At 44.6% G+C, this 21,093-nt stretch overlaps 1 protein-coding gene across 5 annotated transcripts in view; it reads left to right on the forward strand.

Moving 5' to 3' along the window:
- Window positions 1-21,093, forward strand: part of LOC129864836 (ABC transporter G family member 20-like) — a 61,779-nt gene that overhangs the window by 16,838 nt on the left and 23,848 nt on the right. For all 5 annotated transcript variants that reach the window (XM_055937129.1, XM_055937122.1, XM_055937135.1 and 2 more), the window contains exons 5-8: window positions 2,602-2,709; window positions 3,263-3,356; window positions 13,335-13,409; window positions 20,618-20,798. In XM_055937129.1, coding sequence (XP_055793104.1) covers window positions 2,602-2,709; window positions 3,263-3,356; window positions 13,335-13,409; window positions 20,618-20,798 — 458 coding nt within the window. The remainder of the gene's footprint in view (window positions 1-2,601; window positions 2,710-3,262; window positions 3,357-13,334; window positions 13,410-20,617; window positions 20,799-21,093) is intronic.

Raw genomic sequence — 21,093 nt, forward strand, 5'->3', positions numbered from 1 at the left:
ATTTGGCGTGGGATAGTTTCCCCTTGCCCACGACGAGGAGAGGTCAAATACAGAAGCAGTGACTCATGTCCTCATTATGGAGATGCAATGGAGTTATCAGTGCTGTCCCCAGAACACACACGCCTTTGTGGGTTGAAGGGTTAGTGGGTTGAAGGGTTAGTGGGTTGAAGGGTTAGTGGGTTGAAGGGTTAGTGGGTTAAAGGGTTAGTGGGTTGAAGGGTTAGTGGGTTAAAGGGTTAGTGGGTTAACGGGTTAGTGGGTTAAAGGGTTAGTGGGTTAAAGGGTTAGTGGGTTAAAGGGTTAGTGGGTTAAAGGGTTAGTGGGTTAACGGGTTAGTGGGTTAAAGGGTTAGTGGGTTAAAGGGTTAGTGGGTTAAAGGGTTAGTGGGTTAAAGGGTTAGTGGGTTAAAGGGTTAAAGGGTCAGTGGGTTAAAGGGTTAGTGGGTTAAAGGGTTAGTGGGTTAAAGGGTTAAAGGGTTAGTGGGTTGAAGGGTTAGTGGGTTGAAGGGTTAGTGGGTTAAAGGGTTAGTGGGTTAAAGGGTTAGTGGGTTAAAGGGTTAGTGGGTTGAAGGGTTAGTGGGTTAAAGGGTTAAAGGGTTAGTGGGTTGAAGGGTTAGTGGGTTAAAGGGTTAGTGGGTTAAAGGGTTAGTGGGTTAAAGGGTTAGTGGGTTAAAGGGTTAGTGGGTTGAAGGGTTAGTGAGTTAAAGGGTTAGTGGGTTAAAGGGTTAGTGGGTTAAAGGGTTAGTGGGTTAAAGGGTTAGTGGGTTAAAGGGTTAGTGGGTTAAAGGGTTAGTGGGTTGAAGGGTTAGTGAGTTAAAGGGTTAGTGGGTCTCAATCTCCTCCCTCTTTTCTAACCGGCATAGGTCCATGATTACATCATGTCCACAAAACCATGTGACCTGTGCCTAGAGACTATGGAAAAGTCCCCAATTGCACCCTATTCCCTATACACAGTGCCCTGGTCACTAGTAGTGCACTAGTATATCCATTTAATTAAATTATTAGATGACTGTTAACAAGACTGTTAACAAGACACATCCCTCTTGTACCTCACAAGGACCCAGTGCTGCCCTGTAGTACAGGAAACATCCCCCTTGTACCTCACAAGGACCCAGTGCTGCCCTGTAGTACAGGAAACACCCCCCTTGTACCTCACAAGGACCCAGTGCTGCCCCGTAGTACAGGAAACATCCCACTTGTACCTCACAAGGACCCAGTGCTGCCCCGTAGTACAGGAAACATCCCACTTGTACCTCACAAGGACCCAGTGCTGCCCCGTAGTACAGGAAACACCCCCCTTGTACCTCACAAGGACCCAGTGCTGCCCCGTAGTACAGGAAACATCCCACTTGTACCTCACAAGGACCCAGTGCTGCCCCGTAGTACAGGAAACATCCCCCTTGTACCTCACAAGGACCCAGTGCTGCCCCGTAGTACAGGAAACATCCCACTTGTACCTCACAAGGACCCAGTGCTGCCCCGTAGTACAGGAAACATCCCCCTTGTACCTCACAAGGACCCAGTGCTGCCCTGTAGTACAGGAAACATCCCACTTGTACCTCACAAGGACCCAGTGCTGCCCCGTAGTACAGGAAACATCCCACTTGTACCTCACAAGGACCCAGTGCTGCCCCGTAGTACAGGAAACATCCCCCTTGTACCTCACAAGGACCCAGTGCTGCCCTGTAGTACAGGAAACATCCCACTTGTACCTCACAAGGACCCAGTGCTGCCCTGTAGTACAGGAAACATCCCCCTTGTACCTCACAAGGACCCAGTGTTGCCCTGTAGTACAGGAAACATCCCCCTTGTACCTCACAAGGACCCAGTGCTGCCCTGTAGTACAGGAAACATCCCCCTTGTACCTCACAAGGACCCAGTGCTGCCCTGTAGTACAGGAAACATCCCACTTGTACCTCACAAGGACCCGGTGCTGCCCCGTAGTACAGGAAACATCCCCCTTGTACCTCACAAGGACCCAGTGCTGCCCCGTAGTACAGGAAACATCCCACTTGTACCTCACAAGGACCCAGTGCTGCCCCGTAGTACAGGAAACATCCCCCTTGTACCTCACAAGGACCCAGTGCTGCCCTGTAGTACAGGAAACATCCCCCTTGTACCTCACAAGGACCCAGTGCTGCCCTGTAGTACAGGAAACATCCCACTTGTACCTCACAAGGACCCAGTGCTGCCCTGTAGTACAGGAAACATCCCCCTTGTACCTCACAAGGACCCAGTGCTGCCCTGTAGTACAGGAAACATCCCCCTTGTACCTCACAAGGACCCAGTGTTGCCCTGTAGTACAGGAAACATCCCCCTTGTACCTCACAAGGACCCAGTGCTGCCCTGTAGTACAGGAAACATCCCCCTTGTACCTCACAAGGACCCAGTGTTGCCCTGTAGTACAGGAAACATCCCCCTTGTACCTCACAAGGTTAGTGTTGCAGGGTTTCTCTGCGTTGCTGCCTTACCAGCCCTGCTAACACACCTACTACACTGAGAAGCCAGTGAGTGTGACCCATGTCAAACAAAGGCAGCTGGATGGATCAGATAAGTCACAGAGTATATCAGGTGTTTTGTGTAACATTGTGTGTGTTTACAGCGGAGGGCAGAAACGGAGGGTGTCTCTTGGAGCAGCCTTACTTCAGAACCCCCAGTTATTGATTTTGGATGAACCCACAGTCGGGGTGGACCCTGTGCTGAGAGCCAAGTATGTACTGGACACACACACACACACACACACACACACACACACACACCACACACCACACACCACACACCACACACCACACACCACACACACACAAAACCTTCTGCAACAATTCACCTGCTTCACATTTCCCCCTTTTACATCCAGTATAATGAATGTCATATACAGTCTGAAGATGCCATGTTTATGAACAACACTCTGTCTCCAACAGTCTTAACCTGTCAAACACACTCTCTGCCCCTCGTTACAGAAACCATGTTGTCTCTCATTCAGAATGACTGTATAAATCCTGTTGGAAGTATCTGGGTGTATAATCTGATTGTGTAATGGTACCAGTGCTCTGTTACCAAGCCCAGCCAAATCAGTCCAGTCAGGGTAATCCCAGGCAGGTCATAAGGCTAAGGTTGTGTGTCAAATGGCACCCTATTCCCTTTATAGTGCCCTACCAGGGCTCATAGAGCTCTGGTAAGTAGTGCACTTTATAGAGAATATGGTGCCATTTGGGACCATAGGATGTTGCCCTTAAACTGAGTTGTGTCATGTGTCCCTGTAGGATCTGGCAGCATCTAGTAGAGATTGTGAAAACTGGAAAAGTATCAGTGGTCATCACCACTCACTACATCGAGGAGGCCATGCAAGCCAATGTGGTAAGATACAGACTATATACATGATAACTACCTACTGATAGACACTACATAGAGGAGGCCAGGCAAGCCAATGTGGTAAAATACTCACTCTGTCACACACACACACACACACACACACACACACACACACACACACACACACACACACACACACACACACACACACACACACACACACACACACACACACACACACACCACACAGTCCTTTTATTAAATGCTCCTCTGTGAACGCTGTGCCTTGTTTATCTCTTGTCATAAGAGGAAAGGGGAAACACACACAGCTCAACTGACCGTCCCTCCTCAAATGCTTTATGAGCAGGCAAATATCAGGTCCCCTCCGCTGAGAAACAATGGGTCCTTTGGTAGTTCCTGTTAGTTCTTCTGTGTTTCACCGTTTTAGAAAGGGGGGAGAGGTGGACTATGGGTCTGCGTGTGTGTCACAGCGCCAATGGCCTGGTTGTCTTCAATCAGAACACACTATTCCAGTTATATACACTATTCCAGTTATATACACTATTCCAGTTATATACACTATTCCAGTTATACACACTATTCCAGTTATATACACTATTCCAGTTGTATACACTATTCCAGTTATATACACTATTCCAGTTGTATACACTATTCCAGTTATATACACTATTCCAGTTGTATACACTATTCCAGTTGTATACACTATTCCAGTTATATACACTATTCCAGTTATACACACTATTCCAGTTATATACACTATTCCAGTTATACACACTATTCCAGTTATATACACTATTCCAGTTGTATACACTATTCCAGTTGTATACACTATTCCAGTTATATACACTATTCCAGTTGTATACACTATTCCAGTTATATACACTATTCCAGTTATATACACTATTCCAGTTGTATACACTAGTCCAGTTATATACACTATTCCAGTTGTATACACTATTCCAGTTATATACACTATTCCAGTTGTATACACTATTCCAGTTGTATACACTATTCCAGTTGTATACACTATTCCAGTGATATACACTATTCCAGTTGCATGGCCCTCATCGTGTTCTCCATCAGACTAGTAGTGTGCATTCCCTATCCTGACTGGTTCAAAGTCTAATGCCTAGGAGCTACTGCTCTGTAAATCTACAGATTAGGTTACTGTAAAACCTTTCCCCTGCTTTTCCTCTGAGATGATGTTTGTTTCTGAGCAGCTGTTTTCCTCAGTGAGGAAATTAAATGTGATATAGTGGTGAAGGGGACATGAACTACAGTACTGAGGGGATGTTTTGGTCCTGTACCACATGGACTACAGTACTGAGGGGATGTTTTGGTCCTGTACCACATGGACTACAGTACTGAGGGGATGTTTTGGTCCTGTACCACATGAACTACAGTACTGAGGGGATGTTTTGGTCCTGTACCACATGGACTACAGTACTGAGGGGATGTTTTGGTCCTGTACCACATGGACTACAGTACTGAGGGGATGTTTTGGTCCTGTACCACATGGACTACAGTACTGAGGGGATGTTTTGGTCCTGTACCACATGGACCATGAACTACAGTACTGAGGGGATGTTTTGGTCCTGTACCACATGAACTACAGTACTGAGGGGATGTTTTGGTCCTGTACCACATGGACCATGGGCGACAGTACTGAGGGGATGTTTTGGTCCTGTACCACATGGACCATGAACTACAGTACTGAGGGGATGTTTTGGTCCTGTACCACATGGACCATGAACTACAGTACTGAGGGGATGTTTTGGTCCTGTACCACATGGACCATGAACTACAGTACTGAGGGATGTTTTGGTCCTGTACCACATGGACTACAGTACTGAGGGGATGTTTTGGTCCTGTACCACATGGACTACAGTACTGAGGGGATGTTTTGGTCCTGTACCACATGAACTACAGTACTGAGGGGATGTTTTGGTCCTGTACCACATGGACTACAGTACTGAGGGGATGTTTTGGTCCTGTACCACATGGACTACAGTACTGAGGGGATGTTTTGGTCCTGTACCACATGGACCATGGGCGACAGTACTGAGGGGATGTTTTGGTCCTGTACCACATGGACCATGAACTACAGTACTGAGGGATGTTTTGGTCCTGTACCACATGAACTACAGTACTGAGGGATGTTTTGGTCCTGTACCACATGAACTACAGTACTGAGGGATGTTTTGGTCCTGTACCACATGGACCATGAACTACAGTACTGAGGGGATGTTTTGGTCCTGTACCACATGGACTACAGTACTGAGGGGATGTTTTGGTCCTGTACCACATGAACTACAGTACTGAGGGGATGTTTTGGTCCTGTACCACATGAACTACAGTACTGAGGGGATGTTTTGGTCCTGTACCACATGGACTACAGTACTGAGGGGATGTTTTGGTCCTGTACCACATGGACTACAGTACTGAGGGGATGTTTTGGTCCTGTACCACATGAACTACAGTACTGAGGGGATGTTTTGGTCCTGTACCACATGGACCACAGTACTGAGGGGATGTTTTGGTCCTGTACCACATGGACCATGGACTACAGTACTGAGGGGATGTTTTGGTCCTGTACCACATGGACTACAGTACTGAGGGGATGTTTTGGTCCTGTACCACATGGACTACAGTACTGAGGGGATGTTTTGGTCCTGTACCACATGGACTACAGTACTGAGGGGATGTTTTGGTCCTGTACCACATGGACTACAGTACTGAGGGGATGTTTTGGTCCTGTACCACATGAACTACAGTACTGAGGGGATGTTTTGGTCCTGTACCACATGGACTACATACTGAGGGGATGTTTTGGTCCTGTACCACATGGACCATGGACTACAGTACTGAGGGGATGTTTTGGTCCTGTACCACATGGACTACAGTACTGAGGGGATGTTTTGGTCCTGTACCACATGGACTACAGTACTGAGGGGATGTTTTGGTCCTATACCACATAGACCATGAACTACAGTACTGAGGGGATGTTTTGGTCCTGTACCACATGGACCATGAACTACAGTACTGAGGGGATGTTTTGGTCCTGTACCACATGGACTACAGTACTGAGGGATGTTTTGGTCCTGTACCACATGGACTACAGTACTGAGGGGATGTTTTGGTCCTGTACCACATGGACCATGGACGACAGTACTGAGGGGATGTTTTGGTCCTGTACCACATGGACCATGGACTACAGTACTGAGGGGATGTTTTGGTCCTGTACCACATGGACTACAGTACTGAGGGGATGTTTTGGTCCTGTACCACATGGACTACAGTACTGAGGGGATGTTTTGGTCCTGTACCACATGGACTACAGTACTGAGGGGATGTTTTGGTCCTGTACCACATGGACTACAGTACTGAGGGGATGTTTTGGTCCTGTACCACATGAACTACAGTACTGAGGGATGTTTTGGTCCTGTACCACATGGACGACAGTACTGAGGGGATGTTTTGGTCCTGTACCACATGAACTACAGTACTGAGGGATGTTTTGGTCCTGTACCACATGGACTACAGTACTGAGGGGATGTTTTGGTCCTGTACCACATGGACTACAGTACTGAGGGATGTTTTGGTCCTGTACCACATGGACTACAGTACTGAGGGGATGTTTTGGTCCTGTACCACATGGACTACAGTACTGAGGGGATGTTTTGGTCCTGTACCACATGGACTACAGTACTGAGGGGATGTTTTGGTCCTGTACCACATGGACCATGGACTACAGTACTGAGGGGATGTTTTGGTCCTGTACCACATGGACCATGGACTACAGTACTGAGGGATGTTTTGGTCCTGTACCACATGGACTACAGTATTTACATGCCTTATGTGTTCATATCTGCATAGAGCTTCATTTGAGCAAACAGTGGTTGTTTAAGATCCGTATGCTTGCTCATATTGTACTCCTAACAGATTCATGAGCTGATCCATGAACAGGTGAAAAACATACAGTAAGACTATACAGTAGATTGTCTGTAAATAACTGATGTGAATATGTACAGAAAACCAAAGGAGGAAGTCTTCACAGTATATCTGGTTATGTGCCTCTAAGGGCCCTGGTTAAAAGTAGTGCACTAAATAGGGAATAGGGTGCCGTTTGGTACGCACGATAGATGTCCTTTAAAATACAGATCTAAGATCAGATTACCTTTAACCCTCCATGGAGCTGTTTCAATATAGGGATGGAACATATCTGACCCTGTGTCTGAGGTGTCAGTGGTTAGTGGTAACTTCTGCCTACAGTACTACATCCCCTCTGACCTATTACCACAAGACAGACATTTAGACAACTTCTGTCTACTGTACTACACCCCCTCTGACATATTACCACGAGACAGACATTTAGACAACTTCTGCCTACTGTACTACATCTCCTCTGACCTATTACCATGAGACAGACATTTAGACAACTTCTGCCTACTGTACTACATCTCCTCTGACCTATTACCACGAGACAGACATTTAGACAACTTCTGCCTACTGTACTACATCCCTTCTGACCTATTACCACAAGACAGACATTTAGACAACTTCTGTCTACTGTACTACATCTCCTCTGACCTATTACCATGAGACAGACATTTAGACAACTTCTGCCTACTGTACTACATCTCCTCTGACCTATTACCATGAGACAGACATTTAGACAACTTCTGCCTACTGTACTACATCTCCTCTGACCTATTACCATGAGACAGACATTTACATCTGAGTAATGTAGCAGATGTTGTTATCCAGAGAGATGGACAGTTCTCACTTCTCTATTGTAGCCCGTTCCAATGTCCTGCGGAGCCACTAAGGCAGAAGTGAAAGTAGTGGGTGGTGCATAGTACTGTATTCTGCATTTAGCTTCTCACACTCAACACAGATCTTACTGGAAACACACTGATAAGACTCGCTATGTTCCAAATGGCACCATATTATTATTATTATTATTATAGTGCACTACTTTCTACCAGAACCCATAGGGCTCAAGTTAAAAGTAGTGCACTATATAGGGAATAGGGTGCCATTTGGGACACAAAGGTTCCTTGTACCACCTGTGTAATGTATTCTGAATGCATTTAGGGCACATTCTATCCCCACAAAGTGTGTTCTAGTCTACAGTACTACCTCTGTGTTATTGTCTACAGTACTACCTCTGTGTTCTAGTCTACAGTACTACCTCTGTGTTCTAGTCTACAGTACTACCTCTGTGTTCTAGTCTACAGTACTACCTCTGTGTTCTAGTCTACAGTACTACCTCTGTGTTCTAGTCTACAGTACTACCTCTGTGTTCTAGTCTACAGTACTACCTCTGTGTTATTGTCTACAGTACTACCTCTGTGTTCTAGTCTACAGTACTACCTCTGTGTTCTAGTCTACAGTACTACCTCTGTGTTCTAGTCTACAGTACTACCTCTGTGTTCTAGTCTACAGTACTACCTCTGTGTTCTAGTCTACAGTACTACATCTGTGTTCTAGTCTACAGTACTACCTCTGTGTTCTAGTCTACAGTACTACCTCTGTGTTCTAGTCTACAGTACTACCTCTGTGTTCAAGTCTACAGTACTACCTCTGTGTTCTAGTCTACAGTACTACCTCTGTGTTCTAGTCTACAGTACTACCTCTGTGTTCTAGTCTACAGTACTACCTCTGTGTTCTAGTCTACAGTACTACCTCTGTGTTCTAGTCTACAGTACTACCTCTGTGTTCAAGTCTACAGTACTACCTCTGTGTTCTAGTCTACAGTACTACCTCTGTGTTCTAGTCTACAGTACTACCTCTGTGTTCTAGTCTACAGTACTACCTCTGTGTTCTATTCTACAGTACTACCTCTGTGTTCTAGTCTACAGTACTACCTCTGTGTTCTAGTCTACAGTACTACCTCTGTGTTCTAGTCTACAGTACTACCTCTGTGTTCTAGTCTACAGTACTACCTCTGTGTTCTATTCTACAGTACTACCTCTGTGTTCTAGTCTACAGTACTACCTCTGTGTTCTAGTCTACAGTACTACCTCTGTGTTCTAGTCTACAGTACTACCTCTGTGTTCTAGTCTACAGTACTACCTCTGTGTTCTAGTCTACAGTACTACCTCTGTGTTCTAGTCTACAGTACTACCTCTGTGTTCTAGTCTACAGTACTACCTCTGTGTTATTGTCTACAGTACTACCTCTGTGTTCTAGTCTACAGTACTACCTCTGTGTTCTAGTCTACAGTACTACCTCTGTGTTCTAGTCTACAGTACTACCTCTGTGTTCTAGTCTACAGTACTACCTCTGTGTTCTAGTCTACAGTACTACCTCTGTGTTCTAGTCTACAGTACTACCTCTGTGTTCTAGTCTACAGTACTACCTCTGTGTTCAAGTCTACAGTACTACCTCTGTGTTCTAGTCTACAGTACTACCTCTGTGTTCTAGTCTACAGTACTACCTCTGTGTTCTAGTCTACAGTACTACCTCTGTGTTCTAGTCTACAGTACTACCTCTGTGTTCTAGTCTACAGTACTACCTCTGTGTTCTAGTCTACAGTACTACCTCTGTGTTCTAGTCTACAGTACTACCTCTGTGTTCTAGTCTACAGTACTACCTCTGTGTTATTGTCTACAGTACTACCTCTGTGTTCTAGTCTACAGTATTACCTCTGTGTTCTAGTCTACAGTACTACCTCTGTGTTCTAGTCTACAGTACTACCTCTGTGTTATTGTCTACAGTACTACCTCTGTGTTCTAGTCTACAGTTCTACCTCTGTGTTCTAGTCTACAGTTCTACCTCTGTGTTCTAGTCTACAGTTCTACCTCTGTGTTCTAGTCTACAGTACTACCTCTGCGTTCTAGTCTACAGTACTACCTCTGTGTTCTAGTCTACAGTACTACCTCTGTGTTCTAGTCTACAGTTCTACCTCTGTGTTCTAGTCTACAGTACTACCTCTGTGTTCTAGTCTACAGTACTACCTCTGTGTTCTAGTCTACAGTACTACCTCTGTGTTCTAGTCTACAGTACTACCTCTGTGTTCTAGTCTACAGTATTACCTCTGTGTTATAGTTTACAGTACTACCTCTGTGTTCTAGTCTACAGTACTACCTCTGTGTTATTGTCTACAGTTCTACCTCTGTGTTCTAGTCTACAGTACTACCTCTGTGTTCTAGTCTACAGTACTACCTCTGTGTTATTGTCTACAGTACTACCTCTGTGTTCTAGTCTACAGTACTACCTCTGTGTTCTAGTCTACAGTACTACCTCTGTGTTATTGTCTACAGTACTACCTCTGTGTTCTAGTCTACAGTACTACCTCTGTGTTCTAGTCTACAGTACTACCTCTGTGTTCTAGTCTACAGTACTACCTCTGTGTTCTAGTCTACAGTACTACCTCTGTGTTCTAGTCTACAGTACTACCTCTGTGTTCTAGTCTACAGTACTACCTCTGTGTTATTGTCTACAGTACTACCTCTGTGTTCTAGTCTACAGTACTACCTCTGTGTTCTAGTCTACAGTACTACCTCTGTGTTCTAGTCTACAGTACTACCTCTGTGTTCTAGTCTACAGTACTACCTCTGTGTTCTAGTCTACAGTACTACCTCTGTGTTCTAGTCTACAGTACTACCTCTGTGTTCTAGTCTACAGTACTACCTCTGTGTTCTAGTCTACAGTACTACCTCTGTGTTCTAGTCTACAGTACTACCTCTGTGTTCTAGTCTACAGTACTACCTCTGTGTTCTAGTCTACAGTACTACCTCTGTGTTCTAGTCTACAGTACTACCTCTGTGTTCTAGTCTACAGTACTACCTCTGTGTTCTAGTCTACAGTACTACCTCTGTGTTATTGTCTACAGTACTACCTCTGTGTTCTAGTCTACAGTACTACCTCTGTGTTCTAGTCTACAGTACTACCTCTGTGTTCTAGTCTACAGTACTACCTCTGTGTTCTAGTCTACAGTACTACCTCTGTGTTCTAGTCTACAGTACTACCTCTGTGTTCTAGTCTACAGTACTACCTCTGTGTTCTAGTCTACAGTACTACCTCTGTGTTCTAGTCTACAGTACTACCTCTGTGTTCAAGTCTACAGTACTACCTCTGTGTTCTAGTCTACAGTACTACCTCTGTGTTCTAGTCTACAGTACTACCTCTGTGTTCTAGTCTACAGTACTACCTCTGTGTTCTATTCTACAGTACTACCTCTGTGTTCTAGTCTACAGTACTACCTCTGTGTTCTAGTCTACAGTACTACCTCTGTGTTCTAGTCTACAGTACTACCTCTGTGTTCTAGTCTACAGTACTACCTCTGTGTTCTAGTCTACAGTACTACCTCTGTGTTCTAGTCTACAGTACTACCTCTGTGTTCTAGTCTACAGTACTACCTCTGTGTTCTAGTCTACAGTTCTACCTCTGTGTTCTAGTCTACAGTACTACCTCTGTGTTCTAGTCTACAGTACTACCTCTGTGTTCTAGTCTACAGTACTACCTCTGTGTTCTAGTCTACAGTACTACCTCTGTGTTCTAGTCTACAGTACTACCTCTGTGTTCTAGTCTACAGTACTACCTCTGTGTTCTAGTCTACAGTATTACCTCTGTGTTCTAGTCTACAGTACTACCTCTGTGTTCTAGTCTACAGTACTACCTCTGTGTTCTAGTCTACAGTACTACCTCTGTGTTCTAGTCTACAGTACTACCTCTGTGTTCTAGTCTACAGTACTACCTCTGTGTTCTAGTCTACAGTACTACCTCTGTGTTATTGTCTACAGTACTACCTCTGTGTTCTAGTCTACAGTACTACCTCTGTGTTCTAGTCTACAGTACTACCTCTGTGTTCTAGTCTACAGTACTACCTCTGTGTTCTAGTCTACAGTACTACCTCTGTGTTCTAGTCTACAGTACTACCTCTGTGTTCTAGTCTACAGTACTACCTCTGTGTTCTAGTCTACAGTACTACCTCTGTGTTATTGTCTACAGTTCTACCTCTGTGTTCTAGTCTACAGTACTACCTCTGTGTTCTAGTCTACAGTACTACCTCTGTGTTCTAGTCTACAGTACTACCTCTGTGTTCTAGTCTACAGTACTACCTCTGTGTTCTAGTCTACAGTATTACCTCTGTGTTATAGTCTACAGTACTACCTCTGTGTTCTAGTCTACAGTACTACCTCTGTGTTCTAGTCTACAGTACTACCTCTGTGTTCTAGTCTACAGTATTACCTCTGTGTTATAGTCTACAGTACTACCTCTGTGTTCTAGTCTACAGTACTACCTCTGTGTTCTAGTCTACAGTACTACCTCTGTGTTCTAGTCTACAGTACTACCTCTGTGTTATTGTCTACAGTACTACCTCTGTGTTCTAGTCTACAGTACTACCTCTGTGTTCTAGTCTACAGTACTACCTCTGTGTTCTAGTCTACAGTACTACCTCTGTGTTCTAGTCTACAGTACTACCTCTGTGTTCTAGTCTACAGTACTACCTCTGTGTTCTAGTCTACAGTATTACCTCTGTGTTATAGTCTACAGTACTACCTCTGTGTTCTAGTCTACAGTACTACCTCTGTGTTCTAGTCTACAGTACTACCTCTGTGTTCTAGTCTACAGTACTACCTCTGTGTTCTAGTCTACAGTACTACCTCTGTGTTCTAGTCTACAGTATTACCTCTGTGTTATAGTCTACAGTACTACCTCTGTGTTCTAGTCTACAGTACTACCTCTGTGTTCTAGTCTACAGTACTACCTCTGTGTTCTAGTCTACAGTATTACCTCTGTGTTATAGTCTACAGTACTACCTCTGTGTTCTAGTCTACAGTACTACCTCTGTGTTCTAGTCTACAGTACTACCTCTGTGTTCTAGTCTACAGTACTACCTCTGTGTTCTAGTCTACAGTACTACCTCTGTGTTCTAGTCTACAGTACTACCTCTGTGTTATTGTCTACAGTACTACGTCTGTGTTCATCCTCTCTCCTCGCCTCCTTCCTCAACTCCATTATAAATAACCCTGCTGTTTTCTATCTCTCCAGGTGGGTCTGATGAGGAATGGCCAACTGTTGGCAGAGGGACATCCAGAAACCATGATGAAACAGCACAATGCACCGGCGAGTACCTTACAACAGAGTGGACTGTTGACGGAGTGGACTGTTGACGGAAGGGACTGTTGACGGGGTGGACTGTTGACGGAGTGGACTGTTGACGGAGTGGACTGCTGACAGAGTAACCCTTCATCACCACTAGACAACAATCCTGCTAACAGTAACCCTTCATCACCACTAGACAACAGTAACCCTTCATCACCACTAGACAACAGTCCTGTTAACAGTAACCCTTCATCACCACTAGACAACAGTCCTGTTAACAGTAACCCTTCATCACCACTAGACAACAGTCCTGTTAACAGTAACCCTTCATCACCACTAGACAACAGTCCTGTTAACAGTAACCCTTCATCACCACTAGACAACAGTCCTGTTAACAGTAACCCTTCATCACCACTAGACAACAGTCCTGTTAACAGTAACCCTTCATCACCACTAGACAACAGTCCTGTTAACAGTAACCCTTCATCACCACTAGACAACAGTCCTGTTAACAGTAACCCTTCATCACCACTAGACAACAGTCCTGTTAACAGTAACCCTTCATCACCACTAGACAACAGTCCTGCTAACAGTAACCCTTTATCACAACTAGACAACAGTCCTGCTAACAGTAACCCTTCATCATCACTAGACAACAGTCCTGCTAACAGTAACCCTTCATCACCACTAGACAACAGTCCTGTTAACAGTAACCCTTCATCACCACTAGACAACAGTCCTGCTAACAGTAACCCTTTATCACAACTAGACAACAGTCCTGCTAACAGTAACCCTTTATCACAACTAGACAACAGTCCTGCTAAAAGTAACCCTTCATCATCACTAGACAACAGTCCTGCTAACAGTAACCCTTCATCACCACTAGACAACAGTCCTGCTAACAGTAACCCTTTATCACCACTAGACAACAGTAACCCTTCATCACCACTAGACAACAGTCCTGCTAACAGTAACCCTTCATCACCACTAGACAACAGTAACCCTTCATCACCACTAGACAACAGTAACCCTTCATCACCACTAGACAACAGTAACCCTTCATCACCACTAGACAACAGTAACCCTTCATCACCACTAGACAACAGTCCTGCTAACAGTAACCCTTCATCACCACTAGACAACAATCCTGCTAACAGTAACCCTTCATCACCACTAGACAACAGTCCTGCTAACAGTAACCCTTCATCACCACTAGACAACAGTCCTGTTAACAGTAACCCTTCATCACCACTAGACAACAGTCCTGTTAACAGTAACCCTTCATCACCACTAGACAACAGTAACCCTTCATCACCACTAGACAACAGTAATCCTTCATCACCACTAGACAACAGTAACCCTTCATCACCACTAGACAACAGTCCTGTTAACAGGAACCCTTCATCACCACTAGACAACAGTCCTGTTAACAGTAACCCTTCATCACCACTAGACAACAGTCCTGTTAACAGTAACCCTTCATCACCACTAGACAACAGTCCTGTTAACAGTAACCCTTCATCACCACTAGACAACAGTCCTGTTAACAGTAACCCTTCATCACCACTAGACAACAGTCCTGCTAACAGTAACCCTTTATCACAACTAGACAACAGTCCTGCTAACAGTAACCCTTCATCATCACTAGACAACAGTCCTGCTAACAGTAACCCTTCATCACCACTAGACAACAGTCCTGTTAACAGTAACCCTTCATCACCACTAGACAACAGTCCTGCTAACAGTAACCCTTTATCACAACTAGACAACAGTCCTGCTAACAGTAACCCTTCATCATCACTAGACAACAGTCCTGCTAACAGTAACCCTTCATCACCACTAGACAACAGTCCTGCTAACAGTAACCCTTTATCACCACTAGACAACAGTAACCCTTCATCACCACTAGACAACAGTCCTGCTAAAAGTAACCCTTCATCACCACTAGACAACAGTAACCCTTCATCACCACTAGACAACAGTAACCCTTCATCACCACTAGACAACAGTAACCCTTCATCACCACTAGACAACAGTCCTGCTAACAGTAACCCTTCATCACCACTAGACAACAGTCCTGTTAACAGTAACCCTTCATCATCACTAGACAACAGTAACCCTTTATCACCACTAGACAACAGTCCTGTTAACAGTAACCCTTCATCACCACTAGACAACAGTCCTGCTAACAGTTACCCTTCATCACCACTAGACAACAGTAATCCTTCATCACCACTAGACAACAGTAACCCTTCATCACCACTAGACAACAGTAACCCTTCATCACCACTAGACAACAGTCTTGTTAACAGTAACCCTTCATCACCACTAGACAACAGTCCTGTTAACAGTAACCCTTCATCACCACTAGACAACAGTCCTGTTAACAGTAACCCTTCATCACCACTAGACAACAGTCCTGTTAACAGTAACCCTTCATCACCACTAGACAACAGTCCTGCTAACAGTAACCCGTCATCACCACTAGACAACAGTCCTGCTAACAGTAACCCGTCATCACCACTAGACAACAGTAACCCTTCATCACCACTAGACAACAGTCCTGTTAACAGTAACCCTTCATCTCCACTAGACAACAGTCCTGTTAACAGTAACCCTTCATCACCACTAGACAACAGTCCTGCTAACAGTAACCCTTTATCACCACTAGACAACAGTAACCCTTCATCACCACTAGACAACAGTAACCCTTCATCACCACTAGACAACAGTAACCCTTCATCACCACTAGACAACAGTAACCCTTCATCACCACTAGACAACAGTAATCCTTCATCACCACTAGACAACAGTAACCCTTCATCACCACTAGACAACAGTAATCCTTCATCACCACTAGACAACAGTAACCCTTCATCACCACTAGACAACAGTCCTGTTAACAGTAACCCTTCATCACCACTAGACAACAGTCCTGTTAACAGTAACCCTTCATCACCACTAGACAACAGTCCTGTTAACAGTAACCCTTCATCACCACTAGACAACAGTCCTGTTAACAGTAACCCTTCATCACCACTAGACAACAGTCCTGTTAACAGTAACCCTTCATCACCACTAGACAACAGTCCTGCTAACAGTAACCCTTTATCACAACTAGACAACAGTCCTGCTAACAGTAACCCTTCATCATCACTAGACAACAGTCCTGCTAACAGTAACCCTTCATCACCACTAGACAACAGTCCTGCTAACAGTAACCCTTTATCACCACTAGACAACAGTAACCCTTCATCACCACTAGACAACAGTCCTGCTAACAGTAACCCTTCATCACCACTAGACAACAGTAACCCTTCATCACCACTAGACAACAGTAACCCTTCATCACCGCTAGACAACAGTAACCCTTCATCACCACTAGACAACAGTAACCCTTCATCACCACTAGACAACAGTCCTGCTAACAGTAACCCTTCATCACCACTAGACAACAGTCCTGTTAACAGTAACCCTTCATCATCACTTGACAACAGTAACCCTTTATCACCACTAGACAACAGTCCTGCTAACAGTAACCCTTCATCACCACTAGACAACAGTCCTGCTAACAGTTACCCTTCATCACCACTAGACAACAGTAATCCTTCATCACCACTAGACAAAAGTAACCCTTCATCACCACTAGACAACAGTAACCCTTCATCACCACTAGACAACAGTAACCCTTCATCACCACTAGACAACAGTAACCCTTCATCACCACTAGACAACAGTAACCCTTCATCACCACTAGACAACAGTAACCCTTCATCACCACTAGACAACAGTAGCCCTTCATCACCACTAGACAACAGTAACCCTTCATCACCACTAGACAACAGTCCTGCTAACAGTAACCCTTTATCACCACTAGACAACAATCCTGCTAACAGTAACCCTTCATCACCACTAGACAACAGTCTTGTTAACAGTAACCCTTCATCACCACTAGACAACAGCCCTGTTAACAGTAACCCTTCATCACCACTAGACAACAGTCCTGTTAACAGTAACCCTTCATCACCACTAGACAACAGTCCTGTTAACAGTAACCCTTCATCACCACTAGACAACAGTCCTGCTAACAGTAACCCTTCATCACCACTAGACAACAGTCCTGTTAACAGTAACCCTTCATCACCACTAGACAACAGTCCTGTTAACAGTAACCCTTCATCACCACTAGACAACAGTAATCCTTCATCACCACTAGACAACAGTAACCCTTCATCACCACTAGACAACAGTCCTGTTAACAGTAACCCTTCATCACCACTAGACAACAGTCCTGTTAACAGTAACCCTTCATCACCACTAGACAACAGTCCTGTTAACAGTAACCCTTCATCACCACTAGACAACAGTCCTGTTAACAGTAACCCTTCATCACCACTAGACAACAGTCCTGCTAACAGTAACCCTTTATCACAACTAGACAACAGTCCTGCTAACAGTAACCCTTCATCATCACTAGACAACAGTCCTGCTAACAGTAACCGTTCATCACCACTAGACAACAGTCCTGTTAACAGTAACCCTTCATCACCACTAGACAACAGTCCTGCTAACAGTAACCCTTTATCACAACTAGACAACAGTCCTGCTAACAGTAACCCTTCATCACCACTAGACAACAGTCCTGCTAACAGTAACCCTTTATCACCACTAGACAACAGTAACCCTTCATCACCACTAGACAACAGTCCTGCTAACAGTAACCCTTCATCACCACTAGACAACAGTAACCCTTCATCACCACTAGACAACAGTAACCCTTCATCACCACTAGACAACAGTCCTGTTAACAGTAACCCTTCATCATCACTAGACAACAGTAACCCTTTATCACCACTAGACAACAGTCCTGCTAACAGTAACCCTTCATCACCACTAGACAACAGTCCTGCTAACAGTTACCCTTCATCACCACTAGACAACAGTCCTGTTAACAGTAACCCTTCATCATCACTAGACAACAGTAACCCTTCATCACCACTAGACAACAGTCCTGCTAACAGTAACCCTTCATCACCACTAGACAACAGTCCTGCTAACAGTAACCCTTCATCATCACTAGACAACAGTCCTGCTAACAGTAACCCTTCATCACCACTAGACAACAGTCCTGCTAACAGTAACCCTTCATCACCACTAGACAACAGTAACCCTTCATCACCACTAGACAACAGTCCTGTTAACAGTAACCCTTCATCACCACTAGACAACAGTAACCCTTCATCACCACTAGACAACAGTAACCCTTCATCACCACTAGACAACAGTAACCCTTCATCACCACTAGACAACAGTCCTGTTAACAGTAACCCTTCATCACCACTAGACAACAGTCCTGTTAACAGTAACCCTTCATCACCACTAGACAACAGTCCTGTTAACAGTAACCCTTCATCACCACTAGACAACAGTCCTGTTAACAGTAACCCTTCATCACCACTAGACAACAGTCCTGTTAACAGTAACCCTTCATCACCACTAGACAACAGTCCTGCTAACAGTAACCCTTCATCACCACTAGACAACAGTCCTGTTAACAGTAACCCTTCATCATCACTAGACAACGGTCCTGTTAACAGTTACCCTTCATCACCACTAGACAACAGTCCTGTTAACAGTAACCCTTCATCACCACTAGACAACAGTAACCCTTCATCACCACTAGACAACAGTCCTGCTAACAGTAACCCTTCATCACCACTAGACAACAGTCCTGTTAACAGTAACCCTTCATCACCACTAGACAACAATAACCCTTCATCACCACTAGACAACAGTAACCCTTCATCACCACTAGACAACAGTAACCCTTCATCACAACTAGACAACAGTAACCCTTCATCACCACTAGACAACAGTAACCCTTCATCACCACTAGACAACAGTAACCCTTCATCACCGCTAGACAACAGTCCTGCTAACAGTAACCCTTCATCACCACTAGACAACAGTCCTGTTAACAGTAACCCTTCATCACCACTAGACAACAGTAACCCTTCATCACCACTAGACAACAGTAACCCTTCATCACCACTAGACAACAGTAACCCTTCATCACCACTAGACAACAGTAACCCTTCATCACCACTAGACAACAGTAACCCTTCATCACCACTAGACAACAGTAGCCCTTCATCACCACTAGACAACAGTAACCCTTCATCACCACTAGACAACAGTCCTGCTAACAGTAACCCTTTATCACCACTAGACAACAGTAACCCTTCATCACCACTAGACAACAGTAACCCTTCATCACCACTAGACAACAGTAACCCTTCATCACCACTAGACAACAGTAACCCTTCATCACCACTAGACAACAGTAACCCTTCATCACCACTAGACAACAGTAACCCTTCATCACCACTAGACAACAGTAACCCTTCATCACCACTAAACAACAGTAACCCTTCATCACCACTAGACAACAGTAACCCTTCATCACCACTAGACAACAGTAACCCTTCATCACCACTAGACAACAGTAACCCTTCATCACCACTAGACAACAGTAACCCTTCATCACCACTAGACAACAGTAACCCTTCATCACCACTAGACAACAGTCCTGCTAACAGTAACCCTTTATCACCACTAGACAACAGTAAACCTTCATCACCACTAGACAACAGTAGCCCTTCATCACCACTAGACAACAGTAACCCTTCATCACCACTAGACAACAGTCCTGCTAACAGTAACCCTTTATCACCACTAGACAACAGTAACCCTTCATCACCACTGGACAACAGTAACCCTTCATCACCACTAGACAACAGTAACCCTTCATCACCACTAGACAACAGTAACCCTTCATCACCACTAGACAACAGTAACCCTTCATCACCACTAGACAACAGTCCTGCTAACAGTAACCCTTCATCACCACTAGACAACAGTCCTGCTAACAGTAACCCTTCATCACCACTAGACAACAGTCCTGTTAACAGTAACCCTTCATCACCACTAGACAACAGTCCTGCAGGCATTAGCCCTACATTGACCCTATTGCTTCCTACCATCCAATCACTGCAGACTTTGGAGAAAGCTTTCCTACAGCTGTGTGAGACATCTGACTGTGTTGACTGCTTTCTGTGTTGACTGCTTTCTGTGTTGACCACTGATCATATAAACCCTTGACTGTGTTATCTGTGTGTTCAATTGACTGTGTTGTCTATCTCCTCTACTGCCCCATCCACCCACTGCAGACCCTGGAGAAAGCCTTCCTGCAGCTGTGTGAGACCTCAGACCAGGTGGGCTCCAAACACAGCACCTCCCCTCTGGGCGGGGTACTAGAGAGCAGCCAATCATTCGAGAGTGGCCGGGAAGAGAGTCAACCAATCCTGGGAGCCGGACCGGAACCAGTAGAAGAGCTTCCCAAATACTCAGGTAAATGTAGGGTTGTATGGACACTACACTGTATATACTCAGGTAAATGTAGGGTTGTATGGACACTACACTGTATATACTCAGGTAAATGTAGGGTTGTGTGGACACTACACTGTATATACTCAGGTAAATGTAGGGTTGTATGGACACTACACTGTATATACTCAGGTAAATGTAGGGTTGTATGGATTCTACACTGTATATACTCAGGTAAATGTAGGGTTGTATGGACACTACACTGGATATACTCAGGTAAATGTAGGGTTGTATGGACACTACACTGTATATACTCAGG

The sequence above is a fragment of the Salvelinus fontinalis genome, chromosome 1, assembly GCF_029448725.1.
Source record: "Salvelinus fontinalis isolate EN_2023a chromosome 1, ASM2944872v1, whole genome shotgun sequence".
Taxonomy (NCBI): Eukaryota; Metazoa; Chordata; class Actinopteri; order Salmoniformes; family Salmonidae; genus Salvelinus; species Salvelinus fontinalis.